Raw genomic sequence first — 20,655 nt, 5'->3', positions numbered from 1 at the left:
GTAGCTATTGCCTACGAGGTATGTTCGATGTGAATGTAAATGTAAATTAGGTCGGTGACCACCGCAGTTCTAACCGCGCTGGGATTGATACGCCTGTGTGCGCATTAATTCGCCAAAAGTTAAAAATGTTATGTCCATCTGCTGATGAGATTTCCGAGATACGGCTATAAAAGTCTGCAGGCCTAGCGGCCTACAGCCTAAAAACAGATTTTCTTAACATCAGAACCTATTTAAAGACAACATGCTTTAACTTTCATTTTGCAAACCTCCAGCAAAAATAAACACGAAACTTGATTACATATATCACGTTTAAAGGGAAATAGGCACCAATTTTTTTTTGTATCTGTAACTAATCTAAGGACAATTATTTAATAAAATGTTTTATTCTTTGATATCATAATTGTAAAAAAAGCACCAAAATGTTAGAAAAAAATCGATTCGGAGACCGGGTTCGAACCGGGGTCGCAAAAATTGCAATCCAGTGTTGTATCCACTGTGCTACGAAGGCATACCCTAAACTGTTCAAGCTATATACCTAACTTGGTAATATCACGTGATAACATCGACTAGCCAATCACGCATAAGGAATACTTCTACTAGGTAGACATCAGTGTTCTCATCATGAAATAAATCACGATTCTACACTGAAACCAACAATGATCCTTCAATTCATAGAATTCGTTTTAAATCAATTTTTCATGAATCATAAAAATACTCAAAATTGTATTTATTTTTTCAAACTCAATTGTAACTGTCTCGATAAGGGAATCGGTCCTCTTCTTCCTTTAATTCCACTTATGTGGAATTTTTGTGGCTCACAACTGTTTCATGTTCAACTAATAAAACTAGATATGTAAACGTTAAAAGATTCTTTTGATATATAGTTGAAAAGCTATTGAGTATGACCGAATGAAATAAGAAAACAAAGCAATGTCATTAACATCTTTAAACGTTAAAATAATATTAGCCATTTTTAAAAAGGCATCAACACCTTCTCGCGAACATTTCAAATATACGCTTATTGATATTAACTTTGTCCTTCAGGATCGTTTAATATCAATAAGTCAATAAATACCATGGTAAAATATCACCCAAGCCAGCATGAGTTAGTGTTGCACCTACTATTTCTGTCAATGAAGGTCTCTTTCAAACTGAGACTGATGTAATTGAGTTTTGGAGGTATTTTGTTTTTAGAACAAAATGCGGGCTTGAACCTGCGCTCCTTGCCGGTTCGGTTCCCGGTGATTTGTTGTTTCAAGTATGCATTGATTATTTCATTGTGCGCGTATATCACTTAAAATAGTACTGTCACTCTTAATCTAATGTCTTTTCTCAAACTTTGTATATCTTGAAATTGAAAATGTCTGATTTGAAATAGATATTGTTAAATCCACCAAAAGATAACATTCTTTTTCAACGTATCATAATTGAATATCTCGAATGAAGCAATTAACATTTTATTATCTACAATCTGCAGAAATAATTATAAAGCCACGTTGACTTCTTGAACAGAATGGTATGATTACATAACATTCCAAATGTTTTCATGTTTTAAATTAATTTAAAATAATGGGCCTTGAAATTAAATCGGCCGACGACCGAAGGTATTTTCGCACGAACGTACACACATACTAAGTATATAGGTAATTACATAGCTGCGAAGTTACATAGACGCGTAGTTACATATATGCGTAGTTACATTGATGCCTTTTGAATTTGTGTTGTGTATTTGTTGTTGTTTTTTGTTGTAATTCGCTGTAACTACATTATCTATTACCGATTTCTGCATAAATAAATATATGAGTGTTTTGAGGCTCGAAGTATTTTTGCCGGTCTCGAGCAGTTCGAGCCAATGAGATTCGACTGTATTTGAAACAATCAGTTTATAAATATAATATATATATCCTTTTTGGTAACCTACTGATGATACGACATTTCTGTTGTTCATGCATGAAAAGTGATTTTTGAGAATATTTTAAGCATTCTTCTATTCGCAGACTATTCCCTTAGGCCTTCGAAATGAAATGCTATACGTTTTCGAGGAACATGGTATATTATGTATCTTCAATATTCCAAATTGATCTAACGTTAATGGAATTATCGCAGCGACTGAAATTATGTTGAGCCTACGTGGTTAACGTCTTTTACTATTCTTGAAAATTGTAAAAGTAAACATTACATATATTCAGAACCCATATTGAGGACATTTGTTTGAATGGGTGGGTATTGAAATTGTATAGTTATACGTCTGCGGATAGTGATAAGTAATTGCTAAGGGAACAAAGTATTTATTTTGACTTGAGCATAAACTGCTCAATGTCACATTGCAAACGTGTTTCAGCACGAGAGCAAGAACTATAATAAATACAATTTTGAGTATTTTTATGATTCATGAAAAATTGATTTAAAACGAATTCTATGAATTGAAGGATCATTGTTGGTTTCAGTGTAGAATCGTGATTTATTTCATGATGAGAACACTGAAGGCTGTATTTAGTACGTATGTCATATTCATATTTGTATTTACCTGGTGGTCATAAGGTGGAACAGTTTGCGCACTTGCACTGAAACATTCTTTCTTTTTGTCATTTGCCTAAAATAGATATTAGATTACCTTTAATAATACTTTTCAGGAAATTGCAACAAATATTACGCGAATGTAACAGCATTTCGGAAATGGCGTCGTTAAAATTATGTCCCAGCTCTGTGCGCACTGACGTTTGTCATGTAACCAAGAGCGGGCTAAAAACAAAACAGTGATAAAAATCATATTGATATTAACTATAAACTCTTTAACCCACCGGAAAGCATATAATAAAACAATAATGTTATGTCTTGCCCACTCTGAGGCCACTTTAAAACAGACACACACTTTGGAACGTATTGTGTAGTACCTAAAGGACGTCTTAAGGCTCTCAAATGTTCATAAAATACAATCTTAGAAACCCTAATTTTAAAATGCTTTATGTTTATGAATTATTCTCTCATAATGATTTGGGATAGCAAAAATACACATTAGGTTTGGAAACAGGTGCTTAATTTCTTTATGTGAGATTACATTTGAAAATGTTCTAGTTATTTCTCCAGTCTATTCCAACAATTGCCAAGGTACTGTGTGGACCTCGGATATTTATCTATTTATTTAATTCTTAGTGGCATTGAGGCTTAAAATTATTTCTAATAAAGCAGTGAACATTTTTGGTGTTTTCTGTTCTTTAATCCAATTAAGGCAATTAATACTGTTCGGCATTTGTCTAAAACTGGCGTGGCTTCAATGATACGCCGTGCGTTGTCCTCGTTGTAATTTCCTTCCTGTGTGTGGGATCTGACATTGTATGACACCGCTCAATGCTCGGGTTGGTGATAATGTAACTTTATATCAGTTCCGTTTGGATGTTAGCAAATTACCTGATAAATAATTCGTAACTTTCTTTTGTATTATCCTGTTTTAAAAGATGAATGGATTTATAATTAAAATCATTTTAGTTTTGTGAAATCAGATCAGATTTAAATAATAAAAAAAATATAACACGTACCAAATAGGTTTGACAGTTCAATTTCAAACTCAATTGTAACTGTCTCGATAAGGGAATCGGTCCTCTTCTTCCTTTAATTCCAATTATGTGGAATTTTTGTGGCTCACAACTGTTTCATGTTCAACTAATAAAACTAGATATGTAAACGTTAAAAGATTCTTTTGATATATAGTTGAAAAGCTATTGAGTATGACCGAATGAAATAAGAAAACAAAGCAATGTCATTAACACCTTTAAACGTTAAAATAATATTAGCCATTTTTAAAAAGGCATCAACACCTTCTCGCGAACATTTCAAATATACGCTTATTGATATTAACTTTGTCCTTCAGGATCGTTTAATATCAATAAGTCAATAAATACCATGGTAAAATATCACCCAAGCCAGCATGAGTTAGTGTTGCACCTACTATTTCTGTCAATGAAGGTCTCTTTCAAACTGAGACTGATGTAATTGAGTTTTGGAGGTATTTTGTTTTTAGAACAAAATGCGGGCTTGAACCTGCGCTCCTTGCCGGTTCGGTTCCCGGTGATTTGTTGTTTCTTTGCTGATAGTTTTGTACCAGTGGAACTGTCGACATTGAAGTATTGCTGTAATTGTCGTTACATGATAGGCTACTCCGATTCTCCCTGTCATTTCCACTGTTTTCCAAGATGTCATTGAAAGTTTTTTTCTTCAAGAATGTTTATTGTCTGTTCTATCTTCATATGACAGTTATAAATGCATTAGAAAGCTATAAGTCTACTGCCTGTCCTTATAGCTTCTCTTGCATATTTTAAACACATGGTTTTATCGGCTACATCAGTTATGTACAAACAGGACCGTTGACATAAGTACGGACTTAAAACACCAATTTTAGATGGTGTTGTTTGAAAATGGTCCCACAAAGCTCTTCAGTTCAAACAATAATGGGATAGAGTCGTTGTTTAGGATAATATAAATACGATATACTAAATAACGGTTAAATAGATCCTCATATCGTGTGTAAAATCATGAACAGGAGAAAAGAAGAAGACTAGATGTTTTTCCATTTTCAACTTTAGAGGGTTTTTTGCAGACGTTTATGGAGGAATAATATCACTAAGCAATTCTAGAATGACAACTCCGCAAAGACAGACGTATTAAAAGTGTACTAACAAATGATGCTCAACTGATATCAACAGAAGCCCTAGCATATTTTAATAAATGTATTGTTTTCTCTATTTGTTATTGGCAATGCTTCTGTTAACCTTTTCTTAAAGTTTGTTATCATAAAAGCCTATTGGTGATTTCATTTGGTGATATGACTTATATCACTAGAAAGGTTTTCTTTTGTAAGCCTGTGCTTTTATCCGAAATAATCAACACACCTCAACACAAACTGCTCAGTTCGTGAATTGCCAGTTTAAGGTAAGTAACATATATCTTTGCAGTAATTGAAATAATCGCAGTGTATATTTTTCCTGTCTGTGTTTTATCAAAAACCTCATATAGTTTTGACAAATTGACCACACTAATTCCAAATTTAAATATACCTAGTAAATCACATTTCTTATATAAAAAAAACTGATTCCTTGTCAAGTAAATGCTCTCATTAAGAATAATTCTAAATAACACATGGACCAGTTGATTAATCAGCACACTTTCCTCTGCTGCGTTGTGTTACGTTTAACTTTAGTTAACGTTTAGTTTTTAACGGTTAATTGTGGAGTTTCAAGCATGCAAAATATGATTTTGACGCCAAAACATAAAAACCCCACTGCCAAAACAACGAAAACATATTTCAAAGTATATCACTTGTGACAACACCCCGCTGGGTTGCTGGAGCCGTCTGATGTTAAAATTAACACCCTTTGATTATTATTTAGTTTTCTTCTTCATAAATCATTTTTTAAGTTTGATTTGTGTGCGCGTTTGTATTCGTACCCGTGTGTGTGTGTATGTATGTATGTGTGCGTGCGTGCCTGCGTGTGTGCGTAGTATAAAGTATTTAGGAAAGTTGTTTGGTAGGAAGTCTCAAAGCACCAACATCCCTTGCTTCAGACATTACCACAATTTCCTCATTATTATTGAGTATAAGTTAAAATAACTAGTCATGTAAATGAACAGATCCTCGTTCTACAAATTCTTCGACTACAATTATAAGTAGTATTCCAACTGTTTCATCAACTTTAGAAGATCTATGAGTTAAAATTGTTACTGTGTCATGGTTTGTTTGTCTTCTGTTAAAGTACCCTGGAATGGAAACATTCTACATGTACAGTAAAAAATCAGTTGATAGCACAAGCTGAGCCAAACATGTAGCTTGACAACTGTATAGTCGATCTATATGTTCTAAAATATTCCAAGATAAAAAAAATTGATCGTAATGCCATAAAAACTTCAGGCCTAGCAGGCAACAATTTAACCAATTCCATGTTTAAAGCCATAAGGCTAAGGCTTAGTGAACACTGAAAGAGACGCACAAAACGTTTATACAACACGCATAGACCCCACAATAATGAACATATCTTTATCAATAAATGTTGGGGGCACCGTCCTGGAACGGTCCGCGAAACAAGAGGACACTTGGGAAGTTAAACTTGATAAGAACACAACACAATCATTTCAACTTATGATCTAACTACATGTTCTCAGACATCAACTTCGAACGAATGAATCAAGCCGGAGCAGCAGTGCCAACGATGCAGTCATACGAGCCTGAAGGACAGTTATCCGACACAGCTAAATATAAGACGTACCATAACCAGCAAGAAAACATCGTACCGGTTAATCATCTTACAAATAACATCTAACAAATCTTAAAAATAGTATCTTAGAAAATTGAAAATTTAATTGACAGAAATTGCGTTCAACTAAACAAAAAACAAAATATTGTGTCAGTATTATGCAGCCTTTGGAATTGGAATGTGTTTCTATGCTCGAACATCTCGAAACTTCTTCGGGTATTACAATTCTAGATAGACAGCATAAACATACACTCAACATGTATATTTTTTGTAAGAGAGGTGTATGATTCTGTTTGTATCTGGAAGTAACCTAACGAATGCACGGAAGAAAAGCGGTGTTTATATAAACGTAACACTGAGAAGTGACTGACTTTCTTTGCAAATAAAACGAACAATAACAGTTTAGGTTGATGTGTTTGAATAACAGTATCTTTACCTAATGGCACACTCGTAAAGTTTCCAAAGAATTCTCTCTGTAGTACACAGTCATATTACGCAGAAGTAAATCACCAGTCTGCTCTCATGAGTATCATATTCAGGGATTACCAATTACTACTTTTCTTCGGACAACAATATCTATGTCAAATTGTGAGGGATTCTGTTGATAGACCTTTGAGCTCCATTCAGTAATTTGATTATGTTTACTTCATTTCTTATTGATGTGTCAATTTAGTATCAGACTCTGCCATTCGGATGCAACCTCTTCCTGTTTTTAGTTTTCTAGACATTTCCGAGGAACACGCCGTCATAAAAATCGTCAATAGTCTAAGTGATCTAACGTTAATGGAATCATATGATTATTTAACGTAAATGGAATAATAACATTCTCTAACGTTAATGGAATTATAACATTACCTAACGTAAATGGAATTATAACATTCTCTAACGTTAATGGAATTATAACATTCTCTAACGTAAATGGAGTTATAACATTCACTAACGTTAATGGAGTTATAACATTCCCTAACGTTAATGGAATCATAACATTACCTAACGTTAATGGAATTATAACATTCTCTAACGTTAATGGAATTATAACATTACCTAACGTTAATGGAATTATAACATTCTCTAACGTAAAAGTAGTTATAACATTCTCTAACGTAAATGGAGTTATAACATTCTCTTACGTAAATGGAATTGTAACATTCTCTAAAGTAAATGGAGTTATAACATTCTCTAACGTAAATTGAATTATAACATTCTCTAACGTAAATGGAGTTATAACATTCTCTAACGTTAATGGAATTATAACATTCTCTAACGTTAATAGAATTATAACATTACCTAACGTAAATGGAATTATAACATTCTCTAACGTTAATGGAATAATAACATTACCTAACGTTAATGGAATTATAACATTACCTAACGTTAATGGAATTATAACATTACCTAACGATAATGGAATTATAACATTACCAACGTTAATGGAGTTATAACATTCTCTAACGTAAATGGAATTATAACGTTACCTAACGTTCATGGAATTATAACATTCTCTAACGTAAATGGAGATATAACATTCTCTAACGTAAATGGAGTTATAACATTCTCTAACGTAAATGGAATTATAGCATAACCTAACGTTTATGGAATTATAACATTCTCTAACTTATATGCAGTTACAACATTCTCTAACGTAAATGGAGTTATAACTTTACCTAACGTTAATGGAATAATAACATTCTCTAAAGTAAATGGAGTTATAACATTCTCTAACGTTAATAGAATTATAACATTACCTAACGTTAATGGAATTATAACATTATCTAACGTTAATGGAATTATAACATTCTCTAACGTTAATGGAATTATAACATTCTCTAACGTAAATGGAATTATAACATTACCTAACGTTAATGGAATTATAACATTATCTAACGTTAATGGAGTTATAACATTCTCTTACGTAAATGGAATTATAACATTTTCTAACGTTAATGGAATTATAACATTATCTTACGTTAATGGAATTATAACATTATCTAACGTAAATGGAATTATAACATTACCTAACGTTAATGGAATTATAACATTATCTAACGTTAATGGAATTATAACATTCTCTTACGTAAATGGAATTATAACATTTTCTAACGTTAATGGAATTATAACATTATCTAACGTTAATGGAGTTATAACATTATATTGAGCGATGACGTTTTGTCCTGGCAATTGATAAAAACAAAATTTCTTAACAACAGGACCCATTTAATGACAGCAGGCTTTTAACTATCATTTTGCAAAACCCCAGCAAAAACAAACACGAAACATGATTACACACATCGCGTTCAACAGCGGTTTTTAATATCTTGGTAGGATTATACACAACGAAGACTCTTTACATTCATTTCGAATGTTTTGCAGACGTACTGTTATAAAGATTTTATAGATTATATCACAGCGATGTTAAAATACATGAATTATTATGACAATATTAAGAGTAATAATTCCATATAGTATAATAGCACTCCTTGGATCAGGTTTATATCGATGTCTTATTGAGAGTCAAGAAATAATGTAAGTCGAACCACATGTTACAAAGAACAAGAATGCTATAAACAAGCCATAAACATGAGCAACTTTAATAAACATGACTTTAATATGATATGCAAAACAAAATATTATAGTCCAAGTGGATCATCCTGGTAAGTAAGTAGATTGTTGGAAACTATGATACAAGCTATCGAATAAGCTTTTGTGAATACTGGTAAAATTCGTGGCATTGTAACAAATCAAATAGCAAGAACAATCTTAATAGATGGCATCAATATCGCTGTATTATTTTATTATTAACGGTAACATTTGGCGCCATTATAATTAAAAACATACAGACTTTTGGGCAACTGTTAGAAGTTCTTGCTTTCAAGTAGTGGTATACATTGCACGAAGTGCACCCTGCCATAACATAAGTTCAGCCACCTTTACTATGGATTACGCATGAAATACTAACAGAAACCCAGAATATAAGCTTCAAAGCTTTCTGCTCAAATTGCATTGATTACTTCATTGTGCGCGTTTATCACTTAAAATAGTACTGTCACTCTTAATCTAATGATTATTCTCGAACTTTCTATAACTGGAAATTGAAAATGTCTGATTTGAAATTGATATTGTTTAATCCACCATAAGATAACATTCTTTATCAATGTATCATAATTGAATATCTCGAATAAAGCATTTATTTACATTTTATTATCTACAATATGCAGAAGATTATAAAGCCACGTTGAACAGAATGGTGTGATTACAGAACATTCTAATTTTTTCATGATTTAAATCTATTCTAAATTATGGACCTTGAAATTAAATGGTGTTGTTGTAGTTGTTGTTGTTTTATTTTTAGGCATTAAGCATTCCTGATTCGCTGTGCCTACATTATGCATTACCGATTTCCACATATATAATCATCGTTAGACCGTTCTTTTAGAAAAATTCGTATTGCAAATTCAACATATCTTGTCTTGTTATCATTTCTTTTTGAGGTCAGAAAATATAAAATATAAGAAAGATGTGTACACCATATGTCAAAATACCTCTGCTGTTTCATAAAATACTAATAGGATATGTTTTTGTTGAATGTTAAATTGTTCAATTTCGATCCCATTAGTATAATTGACAGAAACAACATACCAAAATTAAATATTCAGTGGAACCCCGTTGTCTCGATCTCGTTTGGCTCGAACTCCTCGTTGGCTCGTAATGGATGTTAAGGACTGATTTTTTTATACTGAATGTAAGCATTTCCGCTTGGCTCGAATGTTTCGTGGTTCGAAGTATTTTCGCCGGTCCCTTGGAGTTCGAGCCAAAGAGGTTCGACTGTATTTGAAACGATCAGTTTATAAATATATATATCCTTTTTGGTAACCTACTGATGATACGACATCTCTGTTGTTCATGAATGAAAAGTGATTTTTAGGAATATTTTAAGCATTCTTCTGTTCGCAGACTTTTCCCTTAGGCCTTCGAAATGAAATACTATACGTTTTCGAGGAACACGGCATGTTAAGTTTCTTCAATATTCCAAATTGACTAACGTTAATGAAATTATCGCAGCGACTGAAATTATGTTGAGCTACGTGGTAAGCGTCTTTAACTATTCTCGAAAATAGTAAAAGTAAACATTATATATATTCAGAACCCATATTGTGGACATTTGTTTGAATGGGTGGGTATTGAAACTGAATAGGCATACGTCCGCGGATAGTGATAAGTATTTGCTAAGAGAACAAAACATTTATTTTGACTGAAGCATATATAGCTCATCGTCACATTGCAAACGTGTTTCAGCACGATAGCAAGGACTATTATAAATACAATTTTGAGAATCATTATAATTCATGAAAAAGTGGTTTAAAACAAATTCTAGGAAATGAAGGATCATTGTTTCAGTATACGATCGTTATCTATTTCAATCAGTGACAACTGAATAGTGTTTTTACCTATTTCATATTTATATTTACCTGGTGGTCATAAGGTGGAATAGTTTCCGCTCTTGCACTAAAACATTCTTTCTTTTTATTGTTTGCTTAAAACGTATATTAAATAAACTTTAATTATACTTTTCAGGAAATTGCACCAAATGTCACGCGAATGTAACAGCATTTCGGAAATGGCGTCGTCAAATTTATGTGCCTGCTCTGTGCGAACTGAGGTTTGTCTTGGAACTAAGAGAGGGCTTAACAGTGGTAAAAACAAATTGATATTAACTATAAACTCTTTAAACATCCGGAAAGCATGTACTAAAACTATTATGGTATGTCCTGCCCACTCTGAGACCACTTTGAAACAGACACACACTTATTTTCTAGTACGTCTTAAGGCTCTCAAATGTTTATAAAATACAATTTTAGAAACCCTAATTTTAAAAAGCTTTCTGTTTATGAATTATTCTTCCATAATGATTTGGGATAGCAAAAATACACATTAGGTTTGGAAACAGGTGCTTAATTTCTTTATGTGAAATTTCATTTGAAAATGTTTTAGTTATTTCTCCAGTCTATTCCAACAACTGTTTGCAAGGAATTTCTGGATTTCTTTTGGTCAAAGCATCGTGGGGATATATAATCAGATATTATATGAGAATCCATCATAGTGATGTACTCACTTTATTTTCTTATTTTTTTTAATTCTAAGTGGCACTGAGGCTTAAAGTAATTTCTTAGAAAGCAGTGAGCATTTTACATCGACAATGTTTCCTGTTTTTTCTTTAATCTAATTAAGGCAATTGATACTGTTCGGCATTAGTTTTAAACTGGCGTGGCTTAAAATGGTTGTCCTCGTCTTAATTACTAGTTCCCTTCCTGCATTTATGGTCTGACATTGTATGACACCGCTCAATGCTCGTGTTAGTGATAATGTTACATTATATCAGTTCCTATCAGATGTTAGCAAATTACCAGATAAATATTTCGTACCTATCCTATTTTAAATAATGACTGGATTTATAACTTTTGTAAGTATAAGTTTTGTGAAATGATATCAGATTTAAATAAAATGCATTCATATAATATAACACGTACCAAATTGGGTTGACAGTTTAATTACAAACTCATTTGTAACTGTCTAGATAAGGGAATCGGTCCTCTTATTCTTTTAAGTCCACCTATGCTGCTTTAATGCGGCTCATAATTCGTTCATTTTCCACTTATAGAACTAGGGATGTAAACGTTGCAAGATTCGTTTGATATACATATGAAAAACTGTTGAGAATGGCTTAATAAAACAGTCGTTAACAAAAGTTAGTGTTAAGAAAACCATGACATGGCATTACCACCTTTTAACGTTAAATGAATTTTAGCCATGTAAAAAGGCATCGGCGTGAAAACGCATCAACACTTTCTCGCAAACATTTTGAATATACGCATCTTGATATTCGCATTGAAACTGTCGATAGTGAGGTATTGCTGTAATTGTCGTTGAATTATAGGCTACTCTACATTTCCACTGTTTTCCAAGATGTTTATGTCTTCTCATGAGCTCGAAAGTTATTTCTTCTAGAATGTATAGTCTTTATTCGATTTTCATGTGACGGCTATAAATGCTTTAGAAAGATATAAATCTATTGCCTGTCCTTGTAGCTTGCATATATTAGATACATGGTTTTATCTGTTACATATCAGTTATGTACAGACCGGACCATTGGCATCAGTACGGAGTGAGAACACCAATTTTGGATGGTGTGGTTTGAAAATCATTGATCCCACAAAGTGCTTTAGTTCAAATAATAATGGAATAGAGTCGTTGCTGAAGATAATATACATAATATGTACTATTTACGATGCCAATTTTAATCAAGAATAATTTCAAAATAAACAGGATTAACAAACAACAAAATTGGGAAAACAAGTTTGATTGCGAACAAATATACTTTTACATCTGCACAATTAGTTTTAATGGAACATACACACAATGATATAATGTTATAGAAAATATTTCCTAAAGTCTTGCGAATGATAAGCGTTTAATATGGATTGTTAAGTGAAAATAGTTTATATATGAGTAAATGTATCTGTTATATACACACATATATATATAAGGGTAGTGACTGATGGGTAGATGGTGCGACAAACAATTAGCAAGTACCTAGGTACCAAACAGTTCACTTGGGTTGTTGACCCTAAAGTTGGTCTGAAATGATCAGACTGCTGTTGTTTGCCACAGCACAACTATACTCCTGAAGACGAAGACTGTTTTGTTCCTGTATCTCGCCCCCTGTAAGAACAAACAGCATGTTTTATAACAGTTCTTCATAAATTCTAAGTGAAAAAAATAATAAAACATTATTTTTACGTAAAGAATGGTAGAAAATACGTGATGTTGCGTTGAAGATAACTCTTTCCAAAAATAAATTTCTCTAACAGATGGGGAAAAGATCCGCCTTGGCTTCTACGACGAAACGATACCCATATTTAAGGAGAAAAAGTTTTGCTTTGAAGCACTATAGGCACTCTTTGGTAAGATTGACGAGGTTTTGAAAGAGACGAATTGCATACGCTTTCTAACGTAATAGATGCGCAAATGACATACAAATATCGATGCTGTAGTCATAAGGACTTGTATTAAGAATTGGTTATTCGTGGATTATTATCAAAAACATTTTTCGAAATTATTGGGGCAAAGAAAATCATAATAAAAATTGATACATGATCTTCTGTCAACATCTGCTAGACTGCTATTTGTCTAGATGTATAGTGTAAATGGAAATATGTGTATGTGCATTATTGCACTTATTCAATTCCCCGAAATGTAAATATTGATTGAGATAATGAGTGATATGATGTTAAATATACCCGTATGAACAAACCAATGTATGTTAATCAACATATTTTAATCATAACTTACACACGTAATGATAACGAATGATTAATTGAAAAAAGACAATAAAATACAAGGATAGTTTTGCACCTGGTGGAGACGATTAGCACATGCTCTAACTTCACAGTTTTTAGAACACAGTAAAGATACGAAGAAGAAGGAGATAGATTGATATAATCACGATAACACACTCTATTTTCTGTGTTCACACCTCATGGTAAGGTTGAAAGTCATGGTGCGCGTACTTGTGAAGGTGACTTTGTAGCCGTCGCTCATCCTGAATGTGCCCCGGGCCTTCTTGCAGCGGCAATGAAGGCAGGCCCTCAAAACTTGACGGAATGCCTTCCGGAACTTGTCTGAAAACAATGCGAATACATGATATTAATCTACAGATGATGTCATAAGAATAAGTTCCTCTGAATGATATTGTTTTTTATTCTGTATTGCCAGTTTCATAAAGTCTTCGACATTGATTCTTAATACATGCAATTGGTGCCAGCTAGAAGCATGGTTAAATAAATAGTTGGATGTTCAATATAAACGTCTATAAAGTTTAGGCTATTGTTAATTCCGAGACAATAAATGATTTTAAATGCATACGCAATCGACGTTAGTGTTCCGCTTGAGTATATACACATATGCTTAAGAGAGAAACATACAAAGAATGAAACATCATTTAAGAATTGATAGACAAGTGCTACACTAAGATCGCCTTCTAGCACTTGATTAAGTGGCATTCTATTTTAGATAATCATAAAAACATATGCCATGAACCTAGAAGGACCAGACAATAAACATTTACACTTCGGACGAAACTCTGAGCGCCCTTTCACAGCCGCAACACAATACTTAACGTCAGCTGTAGTGAAAGATAAATACATTCTGGACAAAAGATTAGAAGACAATGCTACAGCCAAACAGTCGGAACAGTACCTAAATATGGAACACCCATTATAAAACTGTTTTTCCAATCGAGATCAGTTTAATTATGATTTTAATCAATAAAGACGCTTGCCTTAGATACAACTTCTTAAGAAAATGATTCTCCGGTAAGAATTTCAAATACTGTTATCATTTAAAAACAATCATGTTCAAATGACAATACATGGCACTCGAGGAAAAGACTTCATGCTTGCCACAATCATAGCATACTGATACAGCCTGTATTTTACTGAAATCATCAACACTGACAAAAATGACAAAATAAAACAAGCTGGAAATAACATAAATTATTTATTTACTTAAACAAAACATGAAGCAATAATTTTAAAATAATACATAAAAATAAAAAAAGAATTAAAACCGTTCCATATTTAGGTACTTCTAAGACAAAAATGGCAGTCCTTGACTGTGCGGTTAATAAAGTACATTTCATGAAGATGTGTAGTATCTTGAATAATGCCATTTATATCAACCAATTGGTCTTGAATCCTAGTATGCTGATGGAAAATTTTGTAGTTGTGGTGCAAGTCTAACAAGAAATATTTCAAAAATAGTGCCGAAAGTGTTCCGATTTAGGTACTTACCCAGTAATAAATATATATCGAATGGTTGGACAGTTATCAAAAGTGCAAACATTTATGATTGTACATCAAACGTTAAACATAAGTAATTAACTAAGTTAAAGAATGCCTTTGTTGTATACTCACCACTCATAAAGTTATAAATTATTGGATTCAGACAGCTGTTAAGAAATATAGCAAGATGAGCAACAAGGGCGAAGGTTTTGGCGTTCTCCACATTATCCAAAGCACCAGCATACCTGAAAGAAAGCGATCAATATGAATAAAATTTACGTAGAATAGCAGACATAGTCCATTGCTTAATAAATTGTTTAATAAATTGTATAATACAACATTTGTACCATTTTTGAGTGAAATGAGTTTTTATAATTATATCTTGTTTGAAAGAACAAGAAAAACCGGTATATAGAATGCGTAGCATTGTACACATTGTTCTATTTTAGGGAGCTTGAGAAAAAAACAAAACATTTATCATCACTAACACAAAGCGTGTTTTTTTCAGTTTATCTTCACATCAATAGAATACGGAAACATATTTACGGTACATAAAACAATTATATATTCATGTTCTTACCGCAATATATTCAAAAGATGATTCGGTAAAAAGCACAGCGCAAAAAGTAGAACAATTGCAAATAACATTTTCGCGGCCTTTTTCCTTGCATCTAACTGATCCTCATTTTCGCTTGAAGAACTGCCTAACATTGGTCTTTGTGTTGCTGAAAGCGAAATATATTGTTATACAAAAGTGCAAATTAACGATTGTGTTATAAAACGAATATAACATTTACGATGTTCATTGATGATACTATCATTATCGATTTTTCCTTTATAGATTTATCTGCAACAGGAGTTACGTAAGCGAACGCTTATAATCGTCTGTTGATGTCCAGTCGAAAAGGAGCATAACTCAAATTGCTATAGCCTGATTTTGGGACTCGCTGTATGTATTAAGTAAACGTGGGACTAAATATTGTAATTTATTAATGATTAAGAAGGGTAAAGCGAACAAGGCCATGACAATTTTACAAAATACAGATGAAAATTTTCCTCATTCGGTGAACAAGCTTGTGGCGTTATGTCTATTAGATTGTGAAACTGCAATTCTACCGTTGAAGCATAGTACTTTTTGAAGACCGATTTTAAATCGTATTAGCTGTAATTGCAGATTCAAGTCTTAATTTAATATCAATATACTAAACGGTTTGTAAGTTATGAGCAAGGTTAAATATTTGAACGCCGGCGCAATGCCGAGGCAGACTGCTTAAACAAAGCCATCACAATATATCGACTTTTTTCTTTTGGAAAACATTCGATATTAAATTATCAAACTAATGTGTCATTTGATACTGTCTTCAATACAACATGGTAACACACTAAAAGACAATGGCTCTATGGTTTAACATATCATTGGAATACAATCTAGCTTATCATCATAAGTAATGGCTACTGCATGAACACATCGAAATTCTTTACTGTTGACGCCGTCGCTGTTGCTTATTATCATAGTTCGCACAGCTCAGCACAACCCGTTTTTGTTTGGTTGGACTTCTGCTCTGGCGTTAGACCAAATCTGTGGCTTCAATGTTTGGATAACAGCGTCTGGCCTTAACCAATAGTATTTTATTTCAAAGTTAGTGAACCTACATAGAATTACTTATAGCAAAGAAAGCGCTTATCAACGTCTAGTGTATCGGCATCTATACCGCATGGACATTATAGAGAAGATAAACAGACATTCGATAAGGTCAAAGTATTCCTTTTTTAAAGTAATGTTTCAGTTACAGACTTTAGATGTTCTGTTTGAAAACCAAAGAGTTTTAACTAGTTTTCGAGCAGATATCACATAAATATTGTTCACATCAATAATAATAGTGTCTGTCTGTATGTCCCAAATCATTAGGACGTAACAAACAATCATTTGTACTTGGTAAATGCTTGTCCTTGGTAATAGCAAAACTGTGTGACATTAATTAATGTATTTATTTAAAATAGGTTATGATATGATTTATTTTTAACGATCAAGCTGCTAGTGAATGCTCACTTGGTTCTCCGGGTATCCCGCATGTGTAGAGTACGTATGCAATATGGGTGTATGTGAATCCCATCAGGCAGATCGGCAAGACGTACAACCCGATGATCAAACATATTTGCCAAATCATTAATCCAGTGAGGCCTAATCTCACAGGATAGCACGAGGCAAACAATACAGATTCGTTCCACTGCCGAACTTCCTCCGCAGCGATTGTTTCGGGCAATGCAACGCACGAGGACAGCAACCAGATGACAAGAATGATCACCCTTGCTCTCCGAACGGTGCTATGAAAACGGAGAGGGTGACAAATGGCGTACCAGCGTTCCACAGAGATTGCTGTCAAAGTGAGCACAGACACCGCGATGGATGTCGTCTGGAAATAGAGAAAATGCGTTTAAATGAACTCAATATCTATCTTTTTGTAACTAAATGACCTTGTAAATAATGCAACAATATTGCTTTTTATTGCTTTTGAGAATAAACACTAACTTTGCAAAAAAGGAAGCCAACTATTGACAAATTCTTAAAATTGTGGAAGTCTCAAAAACAGTGAAATATTTCGGTACATGTCACATTTTTTCATGTCCACTATTGCATTACTATGTGCGTATCAGTGTCAACGTATTCTGGATACCGCTACATTTTTACAATTAAATATTTTTTCAGACTCGTAACTGATACCTCAATGCTTTTGAAACACACTGGAAGGCTGCTGGGCGTATTATGTCAATTAGCACTTTAACATTACAGGAAGATAGCTTCCACTTTTGAAAAACTTGAGATAGCACCAGTTAGTGAATTTTCGCTTCATTAGTGTCAGCATATATAGCTTTACAAGTGAATCTGCTTTTGTTTTACAGGTAGTGTTCAATAGCAATATGCTCCGACGCCAATCCACCTTTGAGATGAGGTAATGATGAGATCACTTCAAAACTAACTCTCTACTGCCATTATAAACTACGTACTTCAAGATGTTTTTTTTTCTGCATTTTTTTTTTGTTTCAGCTGTAACAGAACATTGTGATGCTTTTGCGTCTGCCAATTAAATTGAGTAGTGCAACCTTACAACATTTGACATTCTGCATTCTAAATTCTAACCTCTCTTCCAGTTTAACTTTCGAAACCATGTTTACTTATATTTACATCCTTCAATGATGCAGTCATGAGAGACGTAAAATGCTTTAACTTTCCAGTAAATGTCACCTACAAAATGCGGAAATGCTTTTTCGTGCAAAAACAACCACCTGAACGTGCGAGATATCATGCATACATGAAAAGAAATAGACAAGATGTTTAAGATTTAAAATACATATTTTATTTACAGGCGTTGATGGGGTGATATCTCTGAGCAATTCTAGATGGACAAATCCGTAATAACAGAAGTATTATCACGAAAACTACATTTTCTAACATATATATTGTTTTCCCTACTAGTTCTTGGCAAGCCTCCGTTTTCATTTTTCCTAAATTTGTTAATTATGACAGCTTATTGGTTATATTTGTTGATTTGATTTATACGTTTTGGACCTGGTAAGCTTATACTGTTATCAGAAAGGATAGGTTATAACAACACTTTATCACGAACCCCTCCTATTTCCGGGTTAGTTCACGGTGTCACCAAGATATGTGCACATTACTGTTCCACAATTGCCTGTTTAAGGTTTGTAATATGCCGCTAACTAGTAATTGTAAACATCACGGTGTATATTGATTCTGTCTGTTTTGGTGTGTTTTGTTTAATTCTTCATACAGGTTTCAACAAATTTATTACACGTATTAATTGTATTATAAATATGCTTAGTAAGTCTGTGCAGTTTCAAGCAAGAACAAAGTCCAATTATTGATATCAAAATATAATGATAATCCGTTATAACAGAATGTCTATTTCCTATGTTACGTTACGTTTATAACGGAAACGTACCTATCGTGAAAAAGTATGTTCTGAATTATGTTTCAAGACGTTTAATCGTCTGTCAAACATATCCCATTTACGCTGTTTTCATATATCTCCGGGAACAAACTGGCAGGGTTGGTCTGATTTTCGTTTTTTTTTCCAACTACAACATACGTTATGGGTGAAACCTAGTGTCCATCAGGAAAGTGAAATGACCTCGTAGTAGGCACTATGAGAAAGAATATATTTGAATGCTAAAACTATTTTCAGACGAGTAGACATTTTTTCAAAACCAACATGACCCTGACTATAAAATAACTATTAATCTAAATAAATTGATAATGGGTCTACAAACACTTCGACTACCATATTACATGGAGTATTTCAACTGTTTCATGATTTGTTTCCAATATTACTTCTGATCATAAAATTAAACTGTTTTGCAAACTTATTAACCCAATTTTGTTGCATGGGTCTGAAGTATGGGGCTCCATGAAAAGAATCCATATAGAACAAATACATACGCAATATATAAAAAATAAAATTTCAGTAAAAACTAGTTCACAGATATAATTGTAGAAATCCAAGCATGTTCATAACCATTGAACTGTTCATGTCAAATAATGATAGTACGTATATGTAAAAACCTCGCTGTATTTGTATATTGAGCTTTTAAAATACCCCCCCCCCCGATTTAATCTTTAGCTTAAGCATGTTTATAGATGTATTCTATGATTTGAATGTCCTCTTAAACCATACTATTGATATGTCAAAGTCTTATTTACATTAATTTTCTTTTAAATCAAATAATGTGTTAATTACAATATACCATATTAGGTTCTTTATTTAACTTAAATTCTGAATCTTCTTTCGTTGATCGCTATTCATATATGAACACGTATTATTTCTTGCCAATGATCAAGGACCTTTTTTCCTATTCCACCGTATGCAATTATGTTGAATGTTTGAACTGAATTAAATTAATGTTCTGTTCTGTTCATGAACTTTAATAGGACTATTAATGAAAGTGTTACTGTATAATGGTTAGTTCATATTCGGTAAAAATACCGTGGAGTGGAAACATTCTAAATGTACAGTAAAATAAAGGTACACTGCTAAGGTATAACTAACATGAACCATACAAACAAACGTACACACACCACGCATTCATCAACATATGTTTATCAATAATCGTTAGGGGTCACCGTCTTGGAACGGTCATCGAAGCAGGAGCTCACGGAGGGTTTTAAACTATCTGATTATTCAACCTCAATTGAAAACAAATCATTCTATCTTTTGATGTAACTAAAAGTTGCCAGACATCACCTTCGAACGAATAAATTAATCAAGCCGGAACAGCAGTGCCAACTCCTCGATGAAATGATACAATTATACAAGGCTGATGAACAGTTATCGTACACAGCTGAATATAAGACTCAACACAACATACCATATCCAGCAAAACATATCGAACCAATTAATCATCTTTCAAAAAGCATCTGAAAAAAAATAATTTAAAAACTGTACCTGAAAAGAAATTTTATTTGTCAGAAATTATGGTGAATTAAACCAAAAATGTTTTGGTAAGTTTTATTGGCATTGGAATTAAAATTGGTTATTTTGGTCAAGTAGTATACT

The 20,655-nt window shown here is 33.0% G+C and overlaps 1 protein-coding gene across 4 annotated transcripts in view; it reads right to left on the bottom strand.

Annotated features, from left to right (window-relative positions):
* Positions 1-12,515: 12,515 nt before the first annotated feature.
* The window catches only part of LOC128232452 (orexin receptor type 2-like), a 31,041-nt gene continuing 22,901 nt past the window's right edge, over positions 12,516-20,655 (bottom strand). For 2 of the 4 annotated variants that reach the window (XM_052946004.1, XM_052946002.1), the window contains exons 2-6: positions 17,133-17,496; positions 15,663-15,807; positions 15,215-15,327; positions 13,811-13,921; positions 12,516-12,962 (exon numbers count right to left, since the gene is read on the bottom strand). In XM_052946004.1, coding sequence (XP_052801964.1) covers positions 12,868-12,962; positions 13,811-13,921; positions 15,215-15,327; positions 15,663-15,807; positions 17,133-17,496 — 828 coding nt within the window. In that variant the 3' untranslated portion in view covers positions 12,516-12,867. Of the gene's footprint in view, positions 12,963-13,756; positions 13,922-15,214; positions 15,328-15,662; positions 15,808-17,132; positions 17,497-20,655 lie in introns of all 4 variants that reach the window. The other 2 variants (XM_052946005.1, XM_052946003.1) reach the window with 2 other exon arrangements.

This window comes from Mya arenaria, chromosome 4, assembly GCF_026914265.1.
Source record: "Mya arenaria isolate MELC-2E11 chromosome 4, ASM2691426v1".
Classification (NCBI taxonomy): domain Eukaryota; kingdom Metazoa; phylum Mollusca; class Bivalvia; order Myida; family Myidae; genus Mya; species Mya arenaria.
Note: the sequence above shows the minus strand (reverse complement) of the source record. Positions and strands in the feature narration are given on the sequence as shown.